Genomic DNA, 23,329 nt, shown 5'->3' on the forward strand with positions numbered 1-23,329 from the left:
TGGTGGACTCATCATTGTGTATTTTGAGTGCTGATAAAGAAGTTGTTTGTGTGAAGTTTTTGACAGAACTGTCATGTGTTCTACTAAAAGCTACTATTTGTTCCCAGACAAACTTCTTATATTTGGCTGCTGACTGAAACATATTTTTAAAGTAATGTTAAATGTGGAATAGTAGATTATGCCTGGCAGTATGTTTATCATTGTTTATTAAAACTGTGAATCAGCAGTATGACTAGGAAGCATAGAAGTTGAAAATAGCATGTGGAACTTCCTCTTTAAACCTCACTATTCCTGCTGTTTATAGATGTGAAGATCGCTGCGCCTTTAAATGCCGCTGCCACTTGAGAAGTGTCACTTCAGTGTCAGAAAGTGCCAAAGCACCAAAGTGTTCATGCTCAGACGTTTTTGTAAATTCAATGAAATTAGATAAACCACTCCTGCATCTGAATACTTCTTGAAGGACAGCAGACTTAACACATTTGAATAAATAGACCTCTTAATCTGTGTATCTGACACAGAAGCAGAAAGCACATAGAAAGATATTTTTACCCCTAGTACATTTTTTTCAAAGCCAAACAGGGCAAACTGAACAGTCAGGAGGATGTTAATGAGATTCTCTCATGGTGAGGCTGTCCAGTAAAGGGATATAAGTCTATCTTTTGAAGTGATAAACTACTAGTGAGTCCATGCTATAAGACAGCGCAACAGCATGGATTTTTTTTCTGCAGAGGTGTCAGGTTAGGTAATGAAAGCATACATACAAATATCTTTATTCCCCTTTCTTTAGAATCAGCAGCATTCCAACCGTTGTATTTCATATAAAACACAATGCAGTGCATAATTCTGCTAGCTGGAATTGGTCTGGCTTTGTGAGATTACAGCTACATGAATTGCCTACCACCTTTGTCTGCTGTCTCTTTCTTTCTATAGCAAATTCTGTGATGGTAACTTCAGCAACTTTTCTTGGTTGTGGCGAGGCAAGGGCACTCTGGTGATAAAGTATCTTGGCTTCCACATTAGATGAAGAAGCAAACTGTTGTAGAGAAGTTGCATTTGAACTTCTCTAAAGAACATATGGGCTTTTTTGTTTATTATCTCCTGTAACAGCACAGTAGACATTGTCCTTTTTCTTGCAAGCTAATGGACTCGTAATGCTATGTTATATGTAGTTTTTACATAGTGACATGTAGATACTGTGTCATTTAGAGTTTCCCCCCATCACTGAATCTTCATTTTGGTATTAAATATAAATGTTCATGAAATGAGATCAATCTTTTTCCTTCTATGTGGATGTTAATGGGCAGTAAGAAGAATTTGCAGTATGTGTTTTGATTGTGTATGGCCATGACAGTTTTCACATTGGTTTTTATTAATTTGTGGAAGATTATTTATCAGTATGAAGAGAGGCATTACAAGACAATATTTAAATTACAGTATCTTCACACCAGCTATCAGAAAGATCAACAGATTTATTCTTCTTACGAATTATGTGGGTTGGATTTAGTCATTCTTTAAATTTTAGTGTTTGTACAGTTTTCCTTTTTTTTTTTCTAATGGTAAAAACACCAACTCTGTAAACATACCGGTTTTTCAAAATACTTGTTTCATTTCCATGGAATCAGTTTGATCTTTTTTTTCCCTCTAGAACTTGTAAAGCTGCTTGTATTGAAGTAAAAAAAAAGGGGGGGGGGGCAGTGAAAGAAGATTATAAAACCCCAGCAACAATAAAGAAAATTAAATTCCTTTATTACTAAGTAGTGTCTATTTTTCACCTGTCCTTAAACCTGAGACGTGCTGAATTTCTTCTTTAAAACGATGGGGATTCCACAACATCTCTAGACAGCCTGCTTGGTTGTTTACATAGCAACCTTTTCCAGATGGAATTGCTGTTGCCAAATGTAGTGCTGTCCCTTCCTTTCTAGAACTCTTACCTTTTTACCTTGCTGGGATCCAGGTTATCTTTTGTACATTTTGTTCTGTGTATATTGTGCACACCACCGTCCCCCCCCCGCCCCCCCCCCACCCCCGATTGTAGTTGATTAGTGCCTGGCAGGACATAATGAATTCTCTTGTGCATGTAACACTTGCTGTATTATATCTTGGGAGAAGAAGAAAGCTTGGACTCATGGTCGGTTTTCTATTTGGTATCTCTTTGAGATGGTTTTCATCATAACAAACTGACTGGTTAATTCCTATTGCATATAGATGTGCTTTATTCATTCCAAAAGGTTGGGGATATTCTGTTTATCTCAGTGAATTTTATGTTATTCCTTTTGGAGTGCTTATTGCTATAATTAATTTTTAATTAAATCGTCAAAAATGCTTATAGCTGCTTTTAACTGCAGACTTTATACAGCTATTATGGTTTATGATCGAAGTTAATGAAAATATCGCATAGAAGCAACACTGGGAACCATCTGAAATGCCCATTCACTTTGAATAGAGCAGTGTGGGTAATAGAGTGGGGAAGCTGACTTTCAAAGAATTAAAAGACTTAAATCTCTTTAATTAACACAGAATAATTAAATGGCATGAGAATGAGAGAGGGAAAATAGTGTCTTTGGCATAGGAGCTATATGAAGGTAATCAAATGGAATAAAAAACCAATTTGATGTAACTTTTTGAATGTTAGAAGAAACAATGTTATGATCTTGATTGTTCTGTAAGATATGTCCAAGATCAGTAAATGAAATACTACACTGTATGTTCAGGAAACATTCACAAACCACCCCCAGCTGTCCAGGATGAAGGAGCTGTGTTAGTATGAAGGTGTAGGGGGGCTGGTGGTGTTTGTGGTTTGGTTTTGTTTTAATGTCCTCTTCAAATTTCATCTGTGCCAGGTCAGATGAAACATTTTACTTACTTTCTTACTACTTTTTTTTTTTTTAATTCAAAAAGCACAATCCAAACAGCTGTATTTAAGGTTATATTTCCACAGTAAGGATAGATGGAAAAAAGCGAGCAACTGAAAAAGTTGTCAAAATTCTATTAAGTTGTATGCAGTACATGATAGAGAACACTGATGAGCATGGGCCTTTTAAAACTGAATTTGACCTAAAATACAAGTGAGGGCCATTTCTCTAATGTACATACTATTTGTCCTAAAGCAAACAAGCATGCAACTAATTTCTTCAATACAGACTTTGTCTTTTAGCCACTTGGCAAATATTTCCCATTTTATTTTTCATTTGTGCTATAATCTCCATGATAACATGTGCCAACTGTATGAATCTGTGTGGCAACTGAAGCACATTTATTCACTGGTACCTTTTAACAAAGGTCAGCACAGTTCTGTTCAGTGTTAGTTTTTATTTCAATTTTGAGCAACCAGTGAAGGGAGCACAGATGGGCCTATGAAGAAACAAACATTGTTTTTAAACATGTTGTTTGTGTTTACGATTCAATTCAGTGGCAAAACAGTAAATACAGGAACTGCAGGTTAATGGCCTTTTAAATATAGTTTAAATCATGAGGGATTTTAATTCCATTTTTGTTTATAAATAAGTGTTTCTATGTGTGTTTTTAGACAGAGCTAAAGTTCATTCTCACAGGATTTAGATTCACTTTGATACCTGCCTAGTGCCTTGGTGAACTCAATAAGGAACTGCAAATAGCAGCACTGAAAAATGAAGAAGGTAAAAAGTTTCATCTGGGTGGGAGGGGAAATCCATTTAAAAGATCAAGGGCAAGCCTGTTCTAAATTCTTTGAACTAGCTCTTTTTGGATTTTCATTCTCTAAGGAGTCCTAAGGGTTGTAGAAAGGAATAGATTTTCAGGGCTACTTTTATTTGGAGAAATACTGAGTTTCAGGCAATAAACCAAGAAATGTTATGCTCTCCAGCTTCTCAGCTAGAGACAGACTATCATTTTAGCCAAATGTTCAGAGGAAGTGAGTTAACATTTTCCATCAGAACGTTAGCTTCCTCTACAGAAAATATCACTTGTCACAAGCATCTTTTCTCATTTTTCACAATCAAATAGGAAATGCCTTGTTCAAATGCATTCATATTTCTCTTTCCCTTTGCTGGCTGTTGAAAGGATAAACTGTTTTCTACGGACAGAAGCAAGACAGTGGTGGTAGGACATCCTGATTTTTAATTATTGCTGTTAAAACTAATTCCTTATTGGGTTTGGGCAATTTACTTCAACCTCTTTTGATGCATCATTTGATCGATGAGCTAGGGAAAGCAGCAGTAGTTATTATTTCGTATGGCAGAAAGAGTAAAATCTGAACCTTCCAAATATAACGTCATGTTTGGGATTATTTTTTTAGTGCTTTAGAACAGTTATCAATAAGTCAACATAACTGTAGTGTGGGTGTCTATCACAATATCTTCTAGTTCTGATTCTTTCTGGTCTGATTAAAGTTTTGTCCTCCTCTTAACCTTTCGTTTTGTGTTTAGCTTTCTTTGAGAGAAAATGGCTTGATTAAGGAGCATCCGTCTAGTGAACAGATGCATTCTCCAGATAACTTCTCAGTATCTCCTCTAGAGTTCCCTTTGTCTTTCTGGTGTTCAAGGAAAACCGATTATCATCTAATGTGGCTGCCAAAGGAAAATGCAACTTACATCTCTAATGTATAATGCATTATTCTTCTAGTCTGGGATAGAATATTTCCATTGGAAGGGATCTACAGTTATCACCTAGTCCAAATACCTGAGCAACTCAGGACTGACCGAAAGTTAAAGTATGTTGTAAAGAGCATTGTCCAAGTGCCTCATAGACAGGCTTGGGGCATTGACCGCCTCTAGGAAGCCTGTTCCAGTGTTTGACCACACCCTTAGTAAAGAAATGCTTCCTAATGTCCAGTCTAACCCTTCCCTGGTGCTGCTTGTATGTTCTAGGGTAGGCTGTAATTTTTGTTAGACTGGTATGGCTGGAAGTGGTTAGCAAGTTCTTCAGGTTGGAAGCAGAGATGGAGTTGTCCTGGGTGGTGCTGGCTTTTGTTTTTGTGTTGCCCAGCTAGTGGTGGCTTGTTGCCCTCTGTGTGCTTCTCTGGAACTCCTCACTGTCTATTTAATCAGGCCTGTGCTTTGTATGGTTGTCTGTGAGCATGTTATTGGAGACAGTGTGAAAAGCCTCACCACAGCCACAGGGAATCGCATCCATTACTCCCTTTTCCTCTGCTGAGCAAGTCAGCTCTTTGTAGAAGCATCACTTACCCATCATAAATCCATGCTGACTGCTCCTGATGACCTTCTTATCCTTCATGTATTTGAAAATGCTTTCTGGGCTAACTTGCTGTATTACCTTCCAAGGATTGAGGTGAGGCAGAGCAGCCTGTAGCTCCCTAAATCCTCCTTCTTATCCCTAAAGCAGGAGTGATCTTTTCTTTTCTTTTTTTTTCCTCAGTCCTTTTTGCAGCTACAAAGTTTATGAAGGAATAATTTGGGGAAAATCTCTTCAGTAATCTTTACCAGAAGTATGTTTCTGTGTATGAAGGAAAGCTTACATATTCTTTTGATTTTTTTCCATTTGTCTGCAATTTTAATTCTTCTAGCAACTAAAATGAAAGATTATCTTGCATATTTAGCAAGTGTGTATTTAACTTACTCAACTTGTGTATGCCAAGAGTTAAGAAAGCCTGTTGAAAACAGGTAGCCTAAAACGTATTTTCATTTGAAGGAAAGTATAGGTAGCTGCTGTAGGAGGCTTACCTAAGCTCTTCTGTAATACAAGAGTGCTTGCTGATTCTTGGCTGCACTATTTAAAATGTGAACTAAATCTAGTGAGATGTACATAATGGAGCTGTATTTCAGGTATATTGTTGCTAAATTAAACAGCAGTATTGCCGTGCTTCTAAAGGCTAAAGATAGGAGCAGATACAATAATGATCCTGTAACATGTAGGTCTTCTGTTAAGTTACTCTTTCTTTGTTCCCATGAATGTGTCTAATTGCAGCATTGATTGGAGTTGCATCTTCACAAAAAGGGAAAATTGACTCCTGCTGAGGGTAGGTGGGGGATTAGGTTTTTTATCAACAAACCATCTGCTTCTGTGTATACTGAAGACATGTTGAATGTTTTCTTGAAAATAATGTGACAATTGAGTCAGTAAGCAGGTTCTACTTCCATCTAATTCTTATAACACAGTTAATCTATCTGCAAGTTTGATCTGATACTATCACTGACAGAATTAAGGGTTGTTCTACTTTTATTCCTCCCTGGTTTATTTTTATTTCAGGCAAACTATGATCTTATGTGACAACAATGCTTTTGTTTTAGCCATGGATTTAAAGGGGGGGGGGGAGGGGAGGAGGACATGGGGTGGCTTCTGTTTATCTTTTTGTTTTTCTCATTTCCTCAGCTGTAACACTGGGAGCACTGCTGTAAAGATCAGCTGTGCTTTTGCTCAGGTAACTGGAACAATTATAATTGGATAAAAAAAAAAAACTTTCTAGATTTTTTTTTTTTGTATGTAAATATCCCTGGCTTTAAGACTTTAAATGGGTCAATGAATGAAAGAAATTCCCCATACAGAAAAGCTGTATCACTTGGCTAATGTGAATCTTTATTGGCTGGCATTAGCATTATTTATCTATTATAGTATGCCTATTATAAATGCTTTGTTCCATTTTATATTTTAGGTCTAAAAATATCTGGAGGGAGATTAAGTGGTTCAACAAGTAACGCTCTAATGGATGACAGAGACTTTCCACCAAATGATCTGCAAATAGACTCAAAGGACAGTGTTCCTGCTAACTATAGGGTAGAAAGTTTGGTATCTCATTTGATTCCTTCAGCTGATGAAAATGAAAATCAACTTGACAGTGATGGGAATGAAGTTCTGACCAGTAGTAGCATTGCTATGGGACGACAGGATAGAGGTGAACAGGATAACATCAATAATAATGAGAATATGGACAGTGGAGACTGGATCCCAAGCTGTAAGGAAAGTGAGACTGAGAGGAGATCTGTAAATGTCCATATGGACCCTCAGCTGGAGGAAAAGCCCATTACAGAAAAACAGCCAGGTGGAAAAAGAAGTCCAAGAAGCAAAAGAAGCTCCAGTAAAAAATCTAAAGGTACTTCATTTAAATATTTTTTGTTCTGTTTACTTCAGAAGTAACACTGTAGTTTAAGTCTGTGAATTAATAAGAAATATAATTTAGTTGTTGTACTAATTATTTTTAGCATTTCACTAAAGGTTTGGCAGTTTTTTGGTTTGTTTACTTTTTTTTTTCCAGAACTCCTAATAGTCTTCAATCAGATTCAACTCTAAATGTTTTCACCTTATGTATTTAAACAGTGGCTATGTAGCAAATGTAGCACATCAAATAAACACAAGTAGGGGGAGGTACACAGTGTCAGTATGGAAATGGGGCTGGCTTCCAAATCAAAATAGACAGAAATTCTGGCATTATGGTTTTGTTCATTTGAACATCATGGTTGAGTGCAAGATTTTGGTGTCTTGATCTCATGTCAAGATTTGAAATCTTGTTATGACTACCACATAGTTTGATCTTGGCCTGCTGTTGTAAAATTTACTTACATTTTTCAAAGCTTACCAGATCGTCCTAGGTTGTGTGTTTTGGGTGACAAACTTAAAAAATGTGTTCTTACCAATTTTTGATGTTACTTTTTCTTTAGATCTTTTGGATATGAGTTGGATAAGGAAAATGTTAATGTTTATTGCATGTTCTTCTTTGAGATCCTTCATCCCTTTTTGAAGGAGTAAGATTTACTGTAACATGATGGGTTATATTAGGTTTTTGCCATACATCCTAAAGCTTATGTCATAGTGCTGTATATATTAATTAAAATCAGTATGTTTCATGCATAGCTTTCTTTGAAAGCACAGCTGATTCACGTGTGTTTCTATTCCATGCATTTTAAAATTATTTATTTTAAAATGCAGTTTTCCTCATAAATGGCAAGTCTTTTGTGACCTAATTTGAAAACTGATTATGATTTTAAGGGATTATAGAACAGGTGAAGACAGGAAAGGAAGGAAGCCTTGCATTCCATATCTTGTACAAATAGTCAAAATCTAGAAAAGAAAAATATACATTTAGCTTTTTCAATACTCTCACATGATGATTCTTCTGTTTTCACAAAATGCAGCTAACTGTGTCACAATATCTTGATGTTGCAAATGTCATTATTTTAGTGGCAATCTTCCATTTAATTTCCAGCGCTAGCTATTTTAAATGATTCCTGAATATCTCATTACACCCTCTACATTAAAGATCCAAACTAGCTTTCTTGTCTTTATACCAACTCAGAGTTAAAGGAGAGAATAATCAAACTAGAGTGGAAGATTCCTGAGTGGGTGACAGCAGAGCACTACACAAACAAGCTGGAATATCAAACTAAATACTTGCATGGCATGTATGTTGTGATTTAAAAAAAAAAAATATTTTAAACTGTTGAGAAATCATGGATGAGTTACTTGGATTCATAACTGAGGAAGAGATTTATGAATCTCTTTCCCTATAAGCACACCTGTTAGGATTACTGTTAAATGTTGCCATTCTAGAAAAAATGACATTTGACTTAAAAAGCTTATTGTTCATATTCCTCTTCTTGCTAGTGACTAAAGCAATTTATGAGGAATATGGAAAATTACATTTTAATCGTTTTTGTTTACTTGCGACTCAGCAGAATATTGGTGATCATTAGAGACACCAGTCTTTCACTCTCAACATGTTTTTACTTTAGAAGAAGCAGCAAGTACTCACACTTGCAATGTGTTTGAAACCCTCTAAATAGTTGTTTGTAAAGAATAAACAGTTAAAAGTTTGATTATTATCTGTCTGTATATGCTCAGAAGGTGTTGAAGCTAAAATGATCCTAGCTTCTGCTATCAGTAGACTGAAATGCAAGATTAAGAATCACTGTATCTAGTTGAAGATCCGTCAGGTCCAAATGCTTCCCCTGACAGAGGCCAACAGAGTATTTGTAGGTGAGAGTGTAAGGACAAGGCAAACATGTAGTCATTTGCTTCCATGTTCTGCTTGCCGTCTGCAGTAATCTCAGGACTTTCCCAAGTGGAAACTGATAGACTGTAATACTTTAGAGTGAATTTGTCACCTGACTTACAGTTGCTTTTTGCATCCATTTTGGTGTCCTGGAGTAAGTAGTTCCAGGATTTCATCTATTTATTGTTTGAAAAAGCACCTCCTTTTAGCCCTCGTGATGCTGCAGGAGACATATTAGAGTGGATTGACAAGTCTATAGCTTCTAGAGCCCAATTTTTTTTCACATTCTTTTTGTATACTCATCGTAGTTTTGAATGTACTATGATTATGTCTGGTTAGAGAGGACTGTTGACCAAAGAATTGATGTACATTTCAACTGAAGAATTTAAACTTTGGTTATTATTCATAATGTTATTCCTTGTAATTAATTGTACTAACTTTAAGTGTGGTAGACATAGTGATTCATTATATTTAATCGGTTTCAATATATTTTTGTAAATATGGACTTCAGATTATCCACGTTCTCTGAAAATGAGTTCATCTCTTTTTCAAAAGGTCAGTCCTGGCATAACTGGTAACTTCATGTTGTAAAATCATTATAGGATTCCTTAACATGGTATAGCATGGTAACCTGCACTCAATCTTTTCTGCCCAAGGTAATTCTGCAAAATATGCTTTTTCTGTAAATTATTCCTCTTATTTCTTAAAGCAGCTTGAAGGTGGAAGAAGGAAGAAAGTGGAGTGTTTGGGATGGATTTGGTGTTGAAGCAAATAAAATATATTAATATAAGATAGATTATGTGAAAATTCAAGTAATGTTATGTTACTTAGGGTTCTGTGCCAAACAAAACAAGATTTTGGGCTTGCTCAGTTAAAGTTATATCTTTACCACCAACACTTTTGTCTCAAGAGCTCTTTTAAAATTGAATGGTTTTTAAATACTTGCTGGTCTTTTTTTCTTTTTTCCTCAATAGTTCCTGAATGAATCAGTCTGAAACAGCTTTCATTTGGTATCGAGTACCAAAGGATGTTTAAAAAAAGATATTGCCATATGTTTTCTGTACTAGAAACTTCTGTTCCTGGTGTCTTAAGCTAGTGCTACTGAGTATGAAAATTCAAATTCAAATAAAAAACTGAGGGCAACATCCATAATTTTACTTTGATAGCAAATCCCTCATACTTGCACCTCTGATTCATTCTCAGGCAGGTAGCAAGAGCATCTTCATTTCATATACTTGCAGTACAGACAAAGAAGAAAAAAAACCTGAGACGCACTGAAAAATGTGGGGTTTTATTCACGAAGTGTGTCAGAATTTGATAGGTTTTAGGCAAACTTGGGGCTGCTTCTGTGAACTGTTTCGGAAATTGAGAGAAAGTTTGCTTCTCCCTATGTCTTGGGAAACATTGGCACACCCAGCTGGGCATAGAAGGTGTCAGCTGAAACATTTGTGAGCCTGGCAGAAGAAAAACTTGAATCCGGCTCTTTGCCATGGGCCTACTGAGTGCCCTGGCCACTGATGTCTTCTGTGTCTTTCCACACATATTTTCATAAAGGCTTTGGTTCCATTCTAGGGTGGAGTAAGTATCAGTGCTTTATAAAGTGAAAAAACTTACTCCTTCCTTATTAGAAAGTCAGAAATATATGTAAGATACCAGTATCTAGTTAGAAAAAAAAATTATCTGCTTTGGACAGTAAGATTGATTGATTCCTGGAAAAAGTAGTATTGTGTGCTGTTTTCAAGAATGGAGAGAAAAAAATAAATAGGGATCCTAGCCCATCACATCTTTATGATGAAATAGCATTACTAAGTGTTACAATAAAAGCTCTTTGTTGTAGTGCTACTAAAATACAAATATTATCTTGTGTTGAAAATCAAACAAGGTTGAATTAACCCAAATAACTATAAGGCCTTTCTTTTGGAATCAGAGAAGAAATTTGAGGGCAGAATTTGATTCTGAGTGACAGCTCAACTATATGTAGGAATAAGAATGCAATTTATAAAGGACATGTTAGCAACAATATCATGATAACATTAAAATTAAGGTTTTTCATGATAGTTGCTGTTGACCATGTTGCAGTCCATGTTCATGTTTTGATATGACAGGTGATTATTAACTGCTTAATAAAGTGCAGTTTGAAGTGACATTTGGTTTCTGTGGCTGTTTTTCTGAGAGAAAAGGTTTGCCAGAACATGAGGACCCTCTTTTCTGGTTTCATGATAATGTGCTAAACAGGAAGCTGTATTTTTAAAGACAGCCTTAATTCCATCTCTAGAAGTATTTCCTGCTTTGTATCTTGCATCTAGTTATGTCTCCTGTTGCTTTTGGCCCACAGGAAGCCCAAATAAATACCGGAAAATCAGAGATGTGCATTAATATTGAAAAAGCAATGTTAAGTTACACCCATGTTTTTTCTGGCAGTAAGCCCTGTGAAAATAGCCACCCACAGAGATTTAGTGCTCCTGAACTGGATAGTTTATTTAATAAAGAGTTTAAAATAATCAATAGTAAAATGGTGGAGCCTTCCATGGACAATCTATTTTCTTAGCCCCTAAATCTTAAACCTTTCTTGGGCCCTAAATCCTAAACCTGAATCATCACTATTGAGTTTCAGGGGCCATGAACACGGGGGGGGCGGGTGTCTGAAACTGAGTGCCCGAGCTGAGGACACAAAGGTACTTGAAACAGTGCCCTCACCTTTCTGTCTTTCAAATGATAACATGGTCTTCAGGAAATGGGTATAGCTGGGAAACAATACTCATCATAACTTGAGTTTATTGGAGTTTATTGTGCACATTTCTGTGGCCTAATTCTCTAAATCGTTTTAAATAATTATGGGATTTTTTTAAAGTTCAGTCTTATGCAAGTGTGTCAAATTCAATGTTTTATGGAGAAAAAAAAAGAAGTTTATTAACTGTTGGAATCAGCTGTAGTTTTCTGGTTGCTCCTAAGACTGTGTTTTGTAGGAAGCTGTAATTTATTGCTTTTATTCTGTGATCTTTGTTAGAAACCGATCCAGTCAGTATATGGGTAGTTGATTTCTCCCACTACTGCTGTCAGTACTACTACTCTACACTTCTTCCTTAATCTCATTTAACATTTTCTCATAACTATCATACTCATGATCAAAATACACAACAGGTTTTGAATTTCTAACAATAAGATGTGGGATTTGCACCCAGAAAGTTTTTTTCATGTTATGTTCTTACACTGTTATGTTTTACATTATTCTTGAATGCCTGACTTTTTTTGACTTTTATAAAACTGGAGACAACAGGAAACTGCCAGGAAATGTAGATTGAGATTGTAGAATTGAGAACCTAGTTTTCTGTTTACCAAGTTCTGAAATCTAAAATTCAGTTTACACATCCTTGTGTCATTGTTACCAACATAGATCAGCACTACTGGCTCATTCCCTGGACTCTCAAACAAACTATCCAGCTATCTAGAGGGGTCTTCCTTTTCACTCAGCAGGACAGCCCCCTTAGACATCTCTCTCCTACAATCAAATCTCACACTGTCATCATCTGCTTCTTTCTGTCCTTTAAGATCCTGTTGTTACTGTGAGGAGTCACTGTGTTATCATCTGAAGAACAAGAACTGGTCAAACTGTTCTTCCTTCCTTGTCTCTCCATCCCCAGGACACCTTCTTATATGAGGTCTTTGGCAGGAGCAAAGAGGCAAACTGAGAATCTCATTCACACTGTCCTCACCTACCTGCTATTTGCTCTTTTTGAGCAAAACTGCATTCTCAACAACTTTTAGGTCATCCTGGTCTCTTACTAATAACTTTGTGGAACACTTTCAGTCTAAGTGTTTTGATTTTTTTTTTTTCCCCCGTAAGTGAAAGCAGGGTCCCAGTTAAAAGTATAGACATATATCTGATGTATGTTACTGTGTTTTGTCAGGTAGGTGAGCTGACAGTGAGACAGACCTGTCACAACTAATTTTGACAAGGCCAGTATTATACTAGGATTTTATTCATAACGTTCATATTGAAATTTCCTAAAACAACTTGATGTATTTTTTTTTAATCCTAACATTAGTATTTGTCCTTTTTAAAGGAGTTTCTACAGTGGGAACCACAGCAATCCAGGAGGAAAATACTTTTATTACAGATGCAGATTTTGTGCAGGCTGAAGGTGCTGTTGAAGTAAAGGAAAACTTTCATCCAAAAGAACAAAAGCAAACGTTGCAGTCTCTTTTCTCTTTGCTCCGTGAAGAGGTTGAGCAGATGGATTCAAAGATACTGCCTCTGTGTCTCCATCAGGTACTTTCTGTGATTTTGGGGTGCTGCACCCAATTTTATTTTTATTTGAGACCTTTATTCATTAGGAAAAATATGCATAAATGCAGTTTGTGCCAATACTCATATCTGGACAGGATATTTTGATGCACAACAGATGGTCAAGGCAAATATCTCCTCTAAGATCTTCTAATATTTGTTAAATTATAAATTGCCTTGTACATTCTGTAGTTAAAGGAAGCTCTTAAGGATGGGTTTCTAATTCCCCAAATGGGAAATTCGTTTGGCAGGGAGATTTTGGAAAATCACTCTTTAAAAATCACTCTTTAATATACCTTGAATAAGGTTTGTAAGACACTGGTATATTTACAGGACAACAGATACCTAAATAACATTTTAAATCTGGAATTGTTTTTACTGTTACAGACTTCTTTCTAGCATAAATTTTATGCATTAATGTTAGCATTCAAGATGTCTTAGTGTATACCTTTATATAAGCACAGTTGCCACACCTGCAAGACCAAAGGAAAAACTGTGGTTTGAAAAGCAGTCTTTCTTACAAACTGGCCAGTATGTTGATTTTTTTTTCTGGATGTGATGATGCAGAACAAATATGTAGATAGAACTTGATAGTAGTAATTCATAGTTCAGTTGTATCAGACTAACAGCAGACTAGAAGACCTTTTGCTTGGCTGTGATACCTAATGTGGGCCATATGTAGAAACTACACCTGTCTGATTTGACTTAGCTGCATTGTCTTTATTTTGGAAAACTGGATGGTTTTAATATTTTAAACTTCTAAACTGCAATGACAGTCCTGCATTCTTCTTCTCTTTGACACAAATAAGTGGTTTTATGGGAGAAAGACATTTCTCTTTAGGATTGCATATTATAGATAATCTACATTTAACAGAGAATTTTAAATTATTTTTTCTAATCTATGCTCAAGGGAAGATACTTTTCCTTAACTTATGAGAACTTTTTGATACTTTTCCTTAACTTACGAGAAGCTTAGCTTTAGGGTTAACAATTTTTACTTTTAGCCACATCAAATTCAGTGGTTGTTCATGAGCCAGTACAAAGGTCATTTTTGGAAAACAAGGTAGGGCAAAAATTTAAAATGCTTTACAAACATCAGGGAGATCCATTGCACATGATGGAGGTGAAATCTATTGCTTTTCAGATGAGGAAGCCAAACCCTAAGGGGAAGAACCTTTTGAAAGTCATACAGGAACTGTGGCAGAACTGAGAACAGAATCTGCATATTCAGAATGAAACGTGTTCAAACACTATCTCATTTTTCCTAAAAATTATCAAGTATTTTGAATGGAGTGTTTGAAAGAAAGCTAATGGAACTTATGAGGATCATAACCTTTTTTTTTAATTGGTGACGGGAGAGGGAAAGATTTTAAGTTTAGCATTCCTGTAGTCTATTAAGAACTTTTTTCCCTTTCGAGTGAATTAATCTGTCACCTTCAGTCTTTTTTATTTCAGATCACTAATACAGCCTAACAGTAACATTAAACCAAGTCTAGTAAATAAAACTCTTCTAGCACATTCTCCTTCTATTGTCTATGACAAAATTCAACGTCAAATCACAAGCTCTGTCAGATGTTCTGGAGTACTAACAATCCGTGGTGTTTGTGGGAAGTCAGTATTGATAATAGAGCCTGTGGGATAATAGGGGCTGTTCTAAGAGTCAACTTTTAATTAAAATAGGATGTAATTTTTTTTCCTGTCTTGAATGGGATTAATTTGATTTGTTTAGGACTTGTTACAGAATTTAAGAAGTATTTTTATATAAAACATAGGTAGAGCTTTGACAGCTCCGGAAATCCTTAGGAGGCTATTGTGGACAGCAGACAAAATAGGCAGATAAAGAACCTTAAAAGTCACTTACTCATTGTTTTTCGAAGGTACTGGGCTCAGAATGGTCTAGTGGTTAGTAGTAAGGCTGAGAGCCAGGAAATACAGTTTGTAATCTAGACTCCTCTATCAAGCTGCTGTCTTTTTTGAGCAATCATCTTTAGACTTTTACAGAAGTGCTTATCTAAGCCCTCCATATTATGACTACTTAAATTGATATGTCCCAAAGATTTTGAGACTGAATTTTAGTGTGCTCCCACAGAAGTCACTGGGGTATCATCTGTGAGGTGCCTCAACCTGAATGTTCTGGTATCAGGGTACCTGCAGTTCCTGGACACATTTTGCAAGCTCTGCCCTTGCCTCACCATGCATGGCAAATAGGAAGGCTGCCAAAATTCGCTGTCCCTGAGGACTGATTAGTTGCTGCTTCTAAAGGTCAATGATAGTGTAGAGCTCTGTGGAATAATTCTGAGGTTTATATTTTTTGTATTTCATTGCATTTACAAACAAAGATGTCAGTATTCCTCAGCTTTCTAGGAAAGCCTGCACAGTTTTGTAACAAGCACAAGTAAGTTATTGTTGCAATTCTCAAATATTTTTTGTCTACAGGGAGACAAAAGACTGTTCTCATCAGTCAGGAAACCTCCATGTCTGTTTTAGCGCATTGCAATGTAATACTCAGGAGAGCACAGCAATGATCTTAATTTGATCAAACATAAGGAAACATTGGTCAGGCACAGAATTCAAACTCTTGAACTTGTACCAGTAAAAACAGTACTTCTGTTCTAGGTCATTTTAAAGCTTTCTATTAGGATAACTAAAAATGTTTCTGAAATAATTTTTATTGTCGTAGCAACATAAAACCCAACTAAGATTTGGGTAAATCCATTTTTTGTGAGAGGACTTAATATTGCTTTGGTGTTTGATACTCTTTTAAAATATTTTTCCTAGAATAGGAATACATGTATTTTGTTTGGACATACCTATTTTACCCAAACTAAATAGGAACCTGCAAACCAGATGTTTAAAGCTATGATAAAAAGTTTACATTACATCCTACATGTCATTAAAATTATAGATTCTTAATTTTTTTTTCACTTTTGCAGATAGCTGAGACCTATTTTCAAGAGGAGGAATGTATCCTTTTACTTGCAGAAATTGTTGCACATTATTAAAATATTGTGGCATGATAAAATACAAAAGGCAAATGCTTTACTGTTAACATGTTGTGGGTCAGGGTTAGAAAGAAGTGAACAACCATAATTTACCCATGAGTGAATACACAATATGCTAGGAAATCCTCCTTAATCAAGCAACTGGAATGTGAGTTAAGTGATAAATTCATTTCCAACAGCTGTACTGATGCAATCATTACTAGCTGAGCATAAACAAGGAAGAAAATATTTTCAAAGAACCTTTTGTTTTTATAGGATAACTTCTATTCTAAGTATTAGTAACTGGGAATATGTCCAATTTAGAGATTAGGACATGTATTATATCAAAAAGGGTACTAGTAATGATAGAATTGTCACAACAGTTGATTAGAGTATATACTACAAATGTCTAGATTGGAATAAAAATACCAAACACACAGAGCTGAGATCAGCAACCTGCAAACAATAGCAAAAGGGTATTTGATGAATGCTAATTAGTCAAAATCATATCAAGGTAATCTGAGAAATTGTTTTAGGAAAATACGGGTAATTGCTTCTGGGAACAGTTTAATAGTTCAGTTTATTTTGATTTGTTCCTAGATAATGCAAGTAAGTTTGGTCAAAAACTTGTAATAGTTGAAGTGCTGATAATTACTCTGATATATTTCAGTAACTGTGTGAGAGACTAATAATATCAAACCTTAAAGTTAAGTTATAATTTTAGAAAAGGTGGACTGGGATTTCCTCTTTGCTTTAAAGGGAAAATGATCAGATTAATAAAAGAAGAGGCCAGTGGTAAGCCCTTAAGGTATATGTGATTCACTAAGATGCACCATGTATTACAGAATTTGTGCATACAGATTATGTCTTTATTATGTGATTCGTTACAAACAAAACATGGCAAATAGGCAATTGTTATTGTTTAGTAGGCTAAATAACAAGGCATAAGAAACATAGAAAAATTATATTAGCCTGTAGATAAAACCAGAGAACTAACTGTTTCAACATTATAAAAGCAATCTATAAAATAAAATATCCATCACTATCTTAGAATACTTCATTTTGCTTTGGTCATCCTAATTCAAAAGTGTCCATCAGAAAATCCAAAATGCACAGCGCAAATTAAAGACATGGAAAAATTCTGTAGTGAATTATGGTGCAGGGGGAAATACAGTAAATTTAAAATTTAAGCAGCATGGTAGAAACAGTTCCTCTTTCATTGAAGTTGCTTTAATTGAAAGGCACTGTATTTAAAGGTGATCAAAGGAAATATTTTTTTAATGCAATGTATACCTGATGTGTGGAATTCAACACCACTATATAATACATATTTATGAAGGATATCTCCACTGTACCTCCAGCCATCAGTTTCCTGAGGTTAATAAAGAACTTACTTGATCATGTTGCACTGTATTAATTATCCATGACAGACATTTTAATTCATCCAGTGGGGAACCTCATATTAACAATAATTCGGGGTTTGTTGCTGTGATCCTCTAAGGCTCTCTCTGTGATCTGTAATTCTGTTTCTAATAACAGATTTCCTGAAGACAGGGAATATTCTTTCCATTAATATTGTTATTCATAAGCCATGCTGTTGCATGAGGCTAACAAGAATAACAAGTACTGGTTGTGTTTTTGTAATAATTACTCCAGTGTTTTAATTAGTATGAATGATTGAAAGTGGTTTTTCTGTTTTACTAAGAACCTCATTCACTGTACTTTTATCCTCATTGTATTGTAGAATTACATGTCAAATAGCTGGTAAAACAGCTTTAAACAGCACAGCTAACAACTCAGGCTTGGTGGAACTAGAATTATCCTGACTGATGTAAAATATGTGACTATCAGTGTACCTTTGTACATATACTGATAACCCTAAGCAAGGGGAAAGAGTTCTTCATGTAGAAGAAAAGTGAGCAGAATCTTCAGGAAGACAAAAGGTAAACTCAGCATTTCAACAGTGTTGTATACAATGGTCGAAAGGGGGGCAGGTATTTTTCAAAAGTTTAAGTTGGAGAACTTGTTTTAATACTGTCTCCAGCCAGTCAGTAGAAAGGAGCCATATTTTCAGTTAGTCGTGGTTATTGGCACATATTTGTATTTCTTGAGAGATAGTGCTGGTATTTGTGTCATTGTTTTGCTTTTCATTTCCCAGAGATTTCATTTTTTTGGTAAAGTTATCAATAATAATATTTCAGTCATTTCTTTTCTAGAAAAATCCTTTGTTGTGCTCAAGGCATGTGGGAAGAGGTGGCTGCTGAAAAGAATAGGATTTTCATTTTTTGAATGTTTCTCAACTTACTTGACTTCTTGCCTACCGTTTTCATGTCTGCTGGTTTTTTTTCTTTCTTGCACAGAAATCTGGATGCTAGCCATTATTCGTTTTGATTCACTTATTTCAAATTTCAAGTGTATAATTACTTCCCTTTCAAACATGGTGCCAATTATAAATGTCATACCATGTCCACGTATGTGTGCATTTGCCTTTAACCTTCCATTCAGATGAGAAGGCGATGAAGTTCATTCAGCTTGAACGACTGTATCATGAGCAGCTGCTTGCAAATCTTTCTTCCATACAGGAACAGTGGGGTGAGTACCAGCTAAACTAATATGGTAGGAGAAAAACTTACTTTAGTTTGCATTTCTAAATAATAGTTATGCATATTGCCAGGCTAAAAAATTTACGTAGCAAAAGCAGCATTTATATCAAAATTTCTCTGAGCTTGTACAAGAAGAATATTCCTGCTTTGGATTTGTTTGCACACTTTTAATTACAAAGGTGCAAATTGTTTGTAATTCTTTATTCTGCTAATCGAGACTTTGATCCACAGTTGTTTTGAGCTTATTTTTGGGTTAGGATTGGTGAGTCTGATGTGATGAAAATAAAGTATGTTCCAAAAGAATAGGATGCTGTTCTACATAGTCTGAAACAAGACTGTAGAACATACACAGAAAAGTTGTCAATATTTCTCCATTAATTAGTTTCACCTAGGTTTTTTTATATGAAGCAAATGCTACTTTTATAATATCTTGAGTAAAAATTATTTTGATTTAATTTAGAAAGAAAATGGAAAACAGCAGTTCCCAGTCCAGTGACAACACTGAGGAATTCAGATAAAGAACTGAGTGGCCAAGAACTGGAAAAGCTTACTAGAGTTTGCTCTTCACATCAACAGTGAGTATAAGAAAGTATTACTACTTTTCAAACTAATATGTTACTGCAGCTGTTGTCTCCTTGCCAGTATGGGTGTTCTAAAATAGTCACTGTCAAAATAAAAGTTGCATCCCGCTGACTTGAATTTGGTTATAAAGTGGTGGTTCTTTCTCACATGTAACTAAAATATTTTCGTTGCCATCAGTTTTCACGTTGTTTTAATATTGTTTGAGGAATGTATGAAGAGTAGATCTGAACTGTTTTTAGCAAATCATCAGTTTTCCAGAACTGGAGTTTTGAGTTTTGTTATTTCAACCAAGGGAAAACTGAATAGTGTTAATTTAGGACGAGAGAGACTGTAGAACTTACAATGGTGTTCATGTCTAATACCTACTGGTTTAATCATTGTTTTGAAATGCAAGTGCCCAGCATCTCAGACTTCAGCACCCATACCTACTCTATAGGATTTTATTCCCAAACTTCCACATTTTAGGACAATTCCTTAATGCTTTGTATCTATTAATTTCTTATGGGTTGCATTAACATGAAGCAGTGATTCTGTACTTCCCTGGCAGGACAGTATTCTGAACAATGAAATCTCAGTTCATAGCTGCTTTGCCTGATCCATCAGCCTCCTGAATCAGTGTATCACAGTATAGCAAACTTGTGGGCAGTGCCTAGGGTGCTTTTCTGGGTAGTAACACATACGGGATTGTAGCCATCAGGAAGGAGGAGGAGAAGATCTGTTCTTTCATGGGTCAATGTCCTACTGTCCAGACATTGATTTTAAGGGACAGATGGAAAAAATTATGCGAGCTGCCACTGAAAAATGATCAGCCAACAGCCATAAGGAAACTAACCACGTTGAAAGGCTGAAAAAAGGCCTGACTGTGACAGGAGAGATGCTCTCAATGAGATGGGGAGAGAGAACTTTATGTACTGCATTTGCATTGTCTTAGTCAACCTGCATGTCACAAAAGCCAAAATGCTCCTGTTGTTCATAATGAGTATGATGTGGCTATCAGATTTTTTTCTTCTGGGTGATAGTACCAAAGTTTGAAAACACCCCTGCTGACTGCCACAATCCAGGTGGGAATTGTTTATTTGTATTCTGAATGCCTTTGGGAGGGAGCCCCTGGAAAGGTATTCCAGCATTCCCACAGGAAGAGGGGGCAGGTCCAGCACCGTGGCTGCAGGTTTGCACCTGCAGTGTGCTGCTGCTCGAGATTGCACTGAGTGCCTGAGGGCTGCCTCAGCCTACATTTGCCTGCACATGACCTTGCCAGCTCACAGAAAGACTGACACTCAAGTCTGTTGTGATTTGTATGCTGCAACGAGCAGCACCTCCCTGTTGTCACCTGGATTGTCACCTTGTTGAGAGTAACTCTGCTTACTCCTTCATTTCAGTTACAAAATACCATTCCCTGCTCTGAGAAACCCTGCAATTTGATAAAAATTGAGGCTTGTGTTTATTTGCCATGATTAGTGCTCTGTATTTAATATTATTGCTCTTTCGAACTCCCTGGGCAAAAGCCTATTTGCGTTTATTGTTTCATATAGGGTTTTTTCCCTAAGCTTTAAACTCAATTTACTTTTTAATTAAAATTACATTTTATTTTTTAATGAATCACATGCAGGTCTTGGAAAATGTGAGCATCTTGCTTTTGTAATTGAAAGTAATGTAATGTTTTCTTATACTCAAGGTTTACAGCTACATATTGGGCATGTTTGCTCTTTAAAGATAGTTTTGAGTGTCCTTTATTTGAAGTTTAAATGGTAAAATTTAAAAGCCAATGTAACTCTTTGAAGTTTTTGTTAGAGAATATGGACATCAGTACCTTTCCCTTGTCTCTCCAGTTTTTTTTCAGTAGCTTTAAATAAAATGTTCCACATATTACCTTCATTGCTGTATGAAAAAATGCAAGACAGATTGTGTGTGATAAATCACATTGTGCATGAGTATCTATCCAGCTGGCAAAGTCTACACTGACTGTGAGCAGTGTTGATTCACCTGTGAATCTGAATGGAGTCAGTGAGAGCTGCTGTACCTTACAGAACCCAGAAAATGTCCCAGTCTGTGGAGAGTGAAATAGATTTTTGTGGGGGGTGTGTCATTCCTCAATCTCTCTTATAGTGATCAGTATTTTAAATAGTAGTAGATATCAAGTCCTTACATGACTTTTAAACTTGATGGAGTTTCTTCTGAGCATAACCTTTTACAGGAATTTACATTGCTTGATATGTTGCAGTAAATTTTCTTCCAACTGCTTTCCCAATTAGGTGGAACAATGCTAGGGCTAATTGGTCTTCTGATGATATTCATGCAAGTACAGATTTGTGCTTGAAAGTATGCTAGCAGGCTGACACTTTCAATGGAAGAAAAGTTCTATGCTAATTTTAGAGCAGAGCAAAGGTTTCTAAGATTTCAATTACATTTATTATGAAGAATGTTGCCACTAGGTTGTTTAATTTATTCTTTTTTCCTTTATTGCTGCAGGCCACAGGCATCCAAACGTAAGGTAAGCAGCCATTTAATTGAATTCTGCTTTGTCAAAATTTGGCAATAAATATATTTTAAATATTAGATAAAATTTTTCAAGTTTAGAAGCTTTTTGAAGTTTGAATGTCTCAAAAAGTCACAGCATTCCTGTTTAGTTCCAAAAATTACAGGCAATACTATCATATTTTACAGCTAGTAGCCGCAGAAAATACATGGGAAAGCAGTTGTTTGTCTCAGTTAATGGAATCCAGAAACTTAAAGGAAAGAGAAGCTACTGCTTTTAAATCAGGTATGTGTGTATGTATGTATATATGCATAATTTGTTTTAAATATTACTCTGTAATGACATATTCCTATATATACAATGAAGCTATTCCATTTGAAGCTACAGCATTTGTTGGATTTCTGCAGATGCACAAATGGATGAAATTTTTTTTTCTCAGCACAATGGGTAAATAATGCAGTTTTAATTAGTCATTGATATTCAGAATTGTGAAGTAATTTTAGCCTCCATCAAAAAAAGTCTTAAATGTGCATGCATTTATAGCAGCTTACATAAGCTACAAAATTGTATAAAACTAGAGATAAGATGCATAATTTGTATATATACCAATACATACGAGGTAATCAACCTGATGACAAACATTCTGAGGTGTGGCAATTGAGCATTAGTAACAATTTTAAGTTACATGCAGTGTGCTGATTTTGAGATGCATTTTTCTGAAACAGCACAGTAAGCTATGAAGCCTTTGGGGGGTCTTGAAGAGAAAATCATTTAGTTAATTGTTTTCAGTGCATCCTTTTATGTCAGCCTCATTTTCCTTTTTCTGCCTTGGGGCAGTGGCCGTTTCGTTAGAGTAATTTGTTAGAATCTTAGGGTTCTTATGAAACATTTAAAAATTAATGAATTGTTAAAGTGGAGACAGAGTGGGAAAGAATATTGGTAGACAACCAGGCTGTGCTTTATCTTTCCTCTCTCTGAGCAAAAAGTTTCAGGTTTTTTGCCATATTCCAGTTGCCAAAATTGGCCTGAGTACCTTTCCTCAAAACCAGCTAAATTTCTCATAAGATGAGAACTGGCCTAAGTGATCCTAGGAGGTCCCTTTCAACCTACTATTCTACAAGTGTGTATCAGCCAGGATGTTCAGGAGAATCAGAAATTAATGAAGACACAGAGTCTCAGTTCTCTACATGTGTGGATCCTCCTTATATCCATCCTCTTTTGCCATGACCCCTTTATTCTTGTAACCTAACTAAATATAAAACATTAGAAACATGAAACAAACATGTTCTACAGCTCAGAAAGCAGATCAAAAGAACACAGTGCTTTTTATTTTTGGATGGTTGGAATTTCCCATGGGAAAAAATTAGATTATTACAATTTTTCCTCTGATTTTATTCCAAGCGGGAATAAAAGCTTTCTGGAGCAGAATTTCTGAACATTTGAATGTTCTAAATTCAGGAGCATTCTGTTTCAATGTCGAAA

General features: G+C 35.7%; 1 protein-coding gene across 6 annotated transcripts in view; it reads left to right on the forward strand.

Annotated features, from left to right (window-relative positions):
- CNST (consortin, connexin sorting protein) overlaps positions 1-23,329 on the forward strand; it is a 46,489-nt gene that overhangs the window by 7,358 nt on the left and 15,802 nt on the right. For all 6 annotated transcript variants that reach the window (XM_082277088.1, XM_082277091.1, XM_082277093.1 and 3 more), the window contains 7 exons: positions 6,587-7,024; positions 12,985-13,190; positions 16,139-16,169; positions 18,692-18,778; positions 19,250-19,364; positions 21,841-21,862; positions 22,036-22,132. In XM_082277088.1, the coding sequence (XP_082133214.1) occupies positions 6,587-7,024; positions 12,985-13,190; positions 16,139-16,169; positions 18,692-18,778; positions 19,250-19,364; positions 21,841-21,862; positions 22,036-22,132 (996 nt within the window). The remainder of the gene's footprint in view (positions 1-6,586; positions 7,025-12,984; positions 13,191-16,138; positions 16,170-18,691; positions 18,779-19,249; positions 19,365-21,840; positions 21,863-22,035; positions 22,133-23,329) is intronic.

Source organism: Coloeus monedula, assembly GCF_965178545.1.
Source record: "Coloeus monedula genome assembly, chromosome: 2".
Taxonomy (NCBI): domain Eukaryota; kingdom Metazoa; phylum Chordata; class Aves; order Passeriformes; family Corvidae; genus Coloeus; species Coloeus monedula.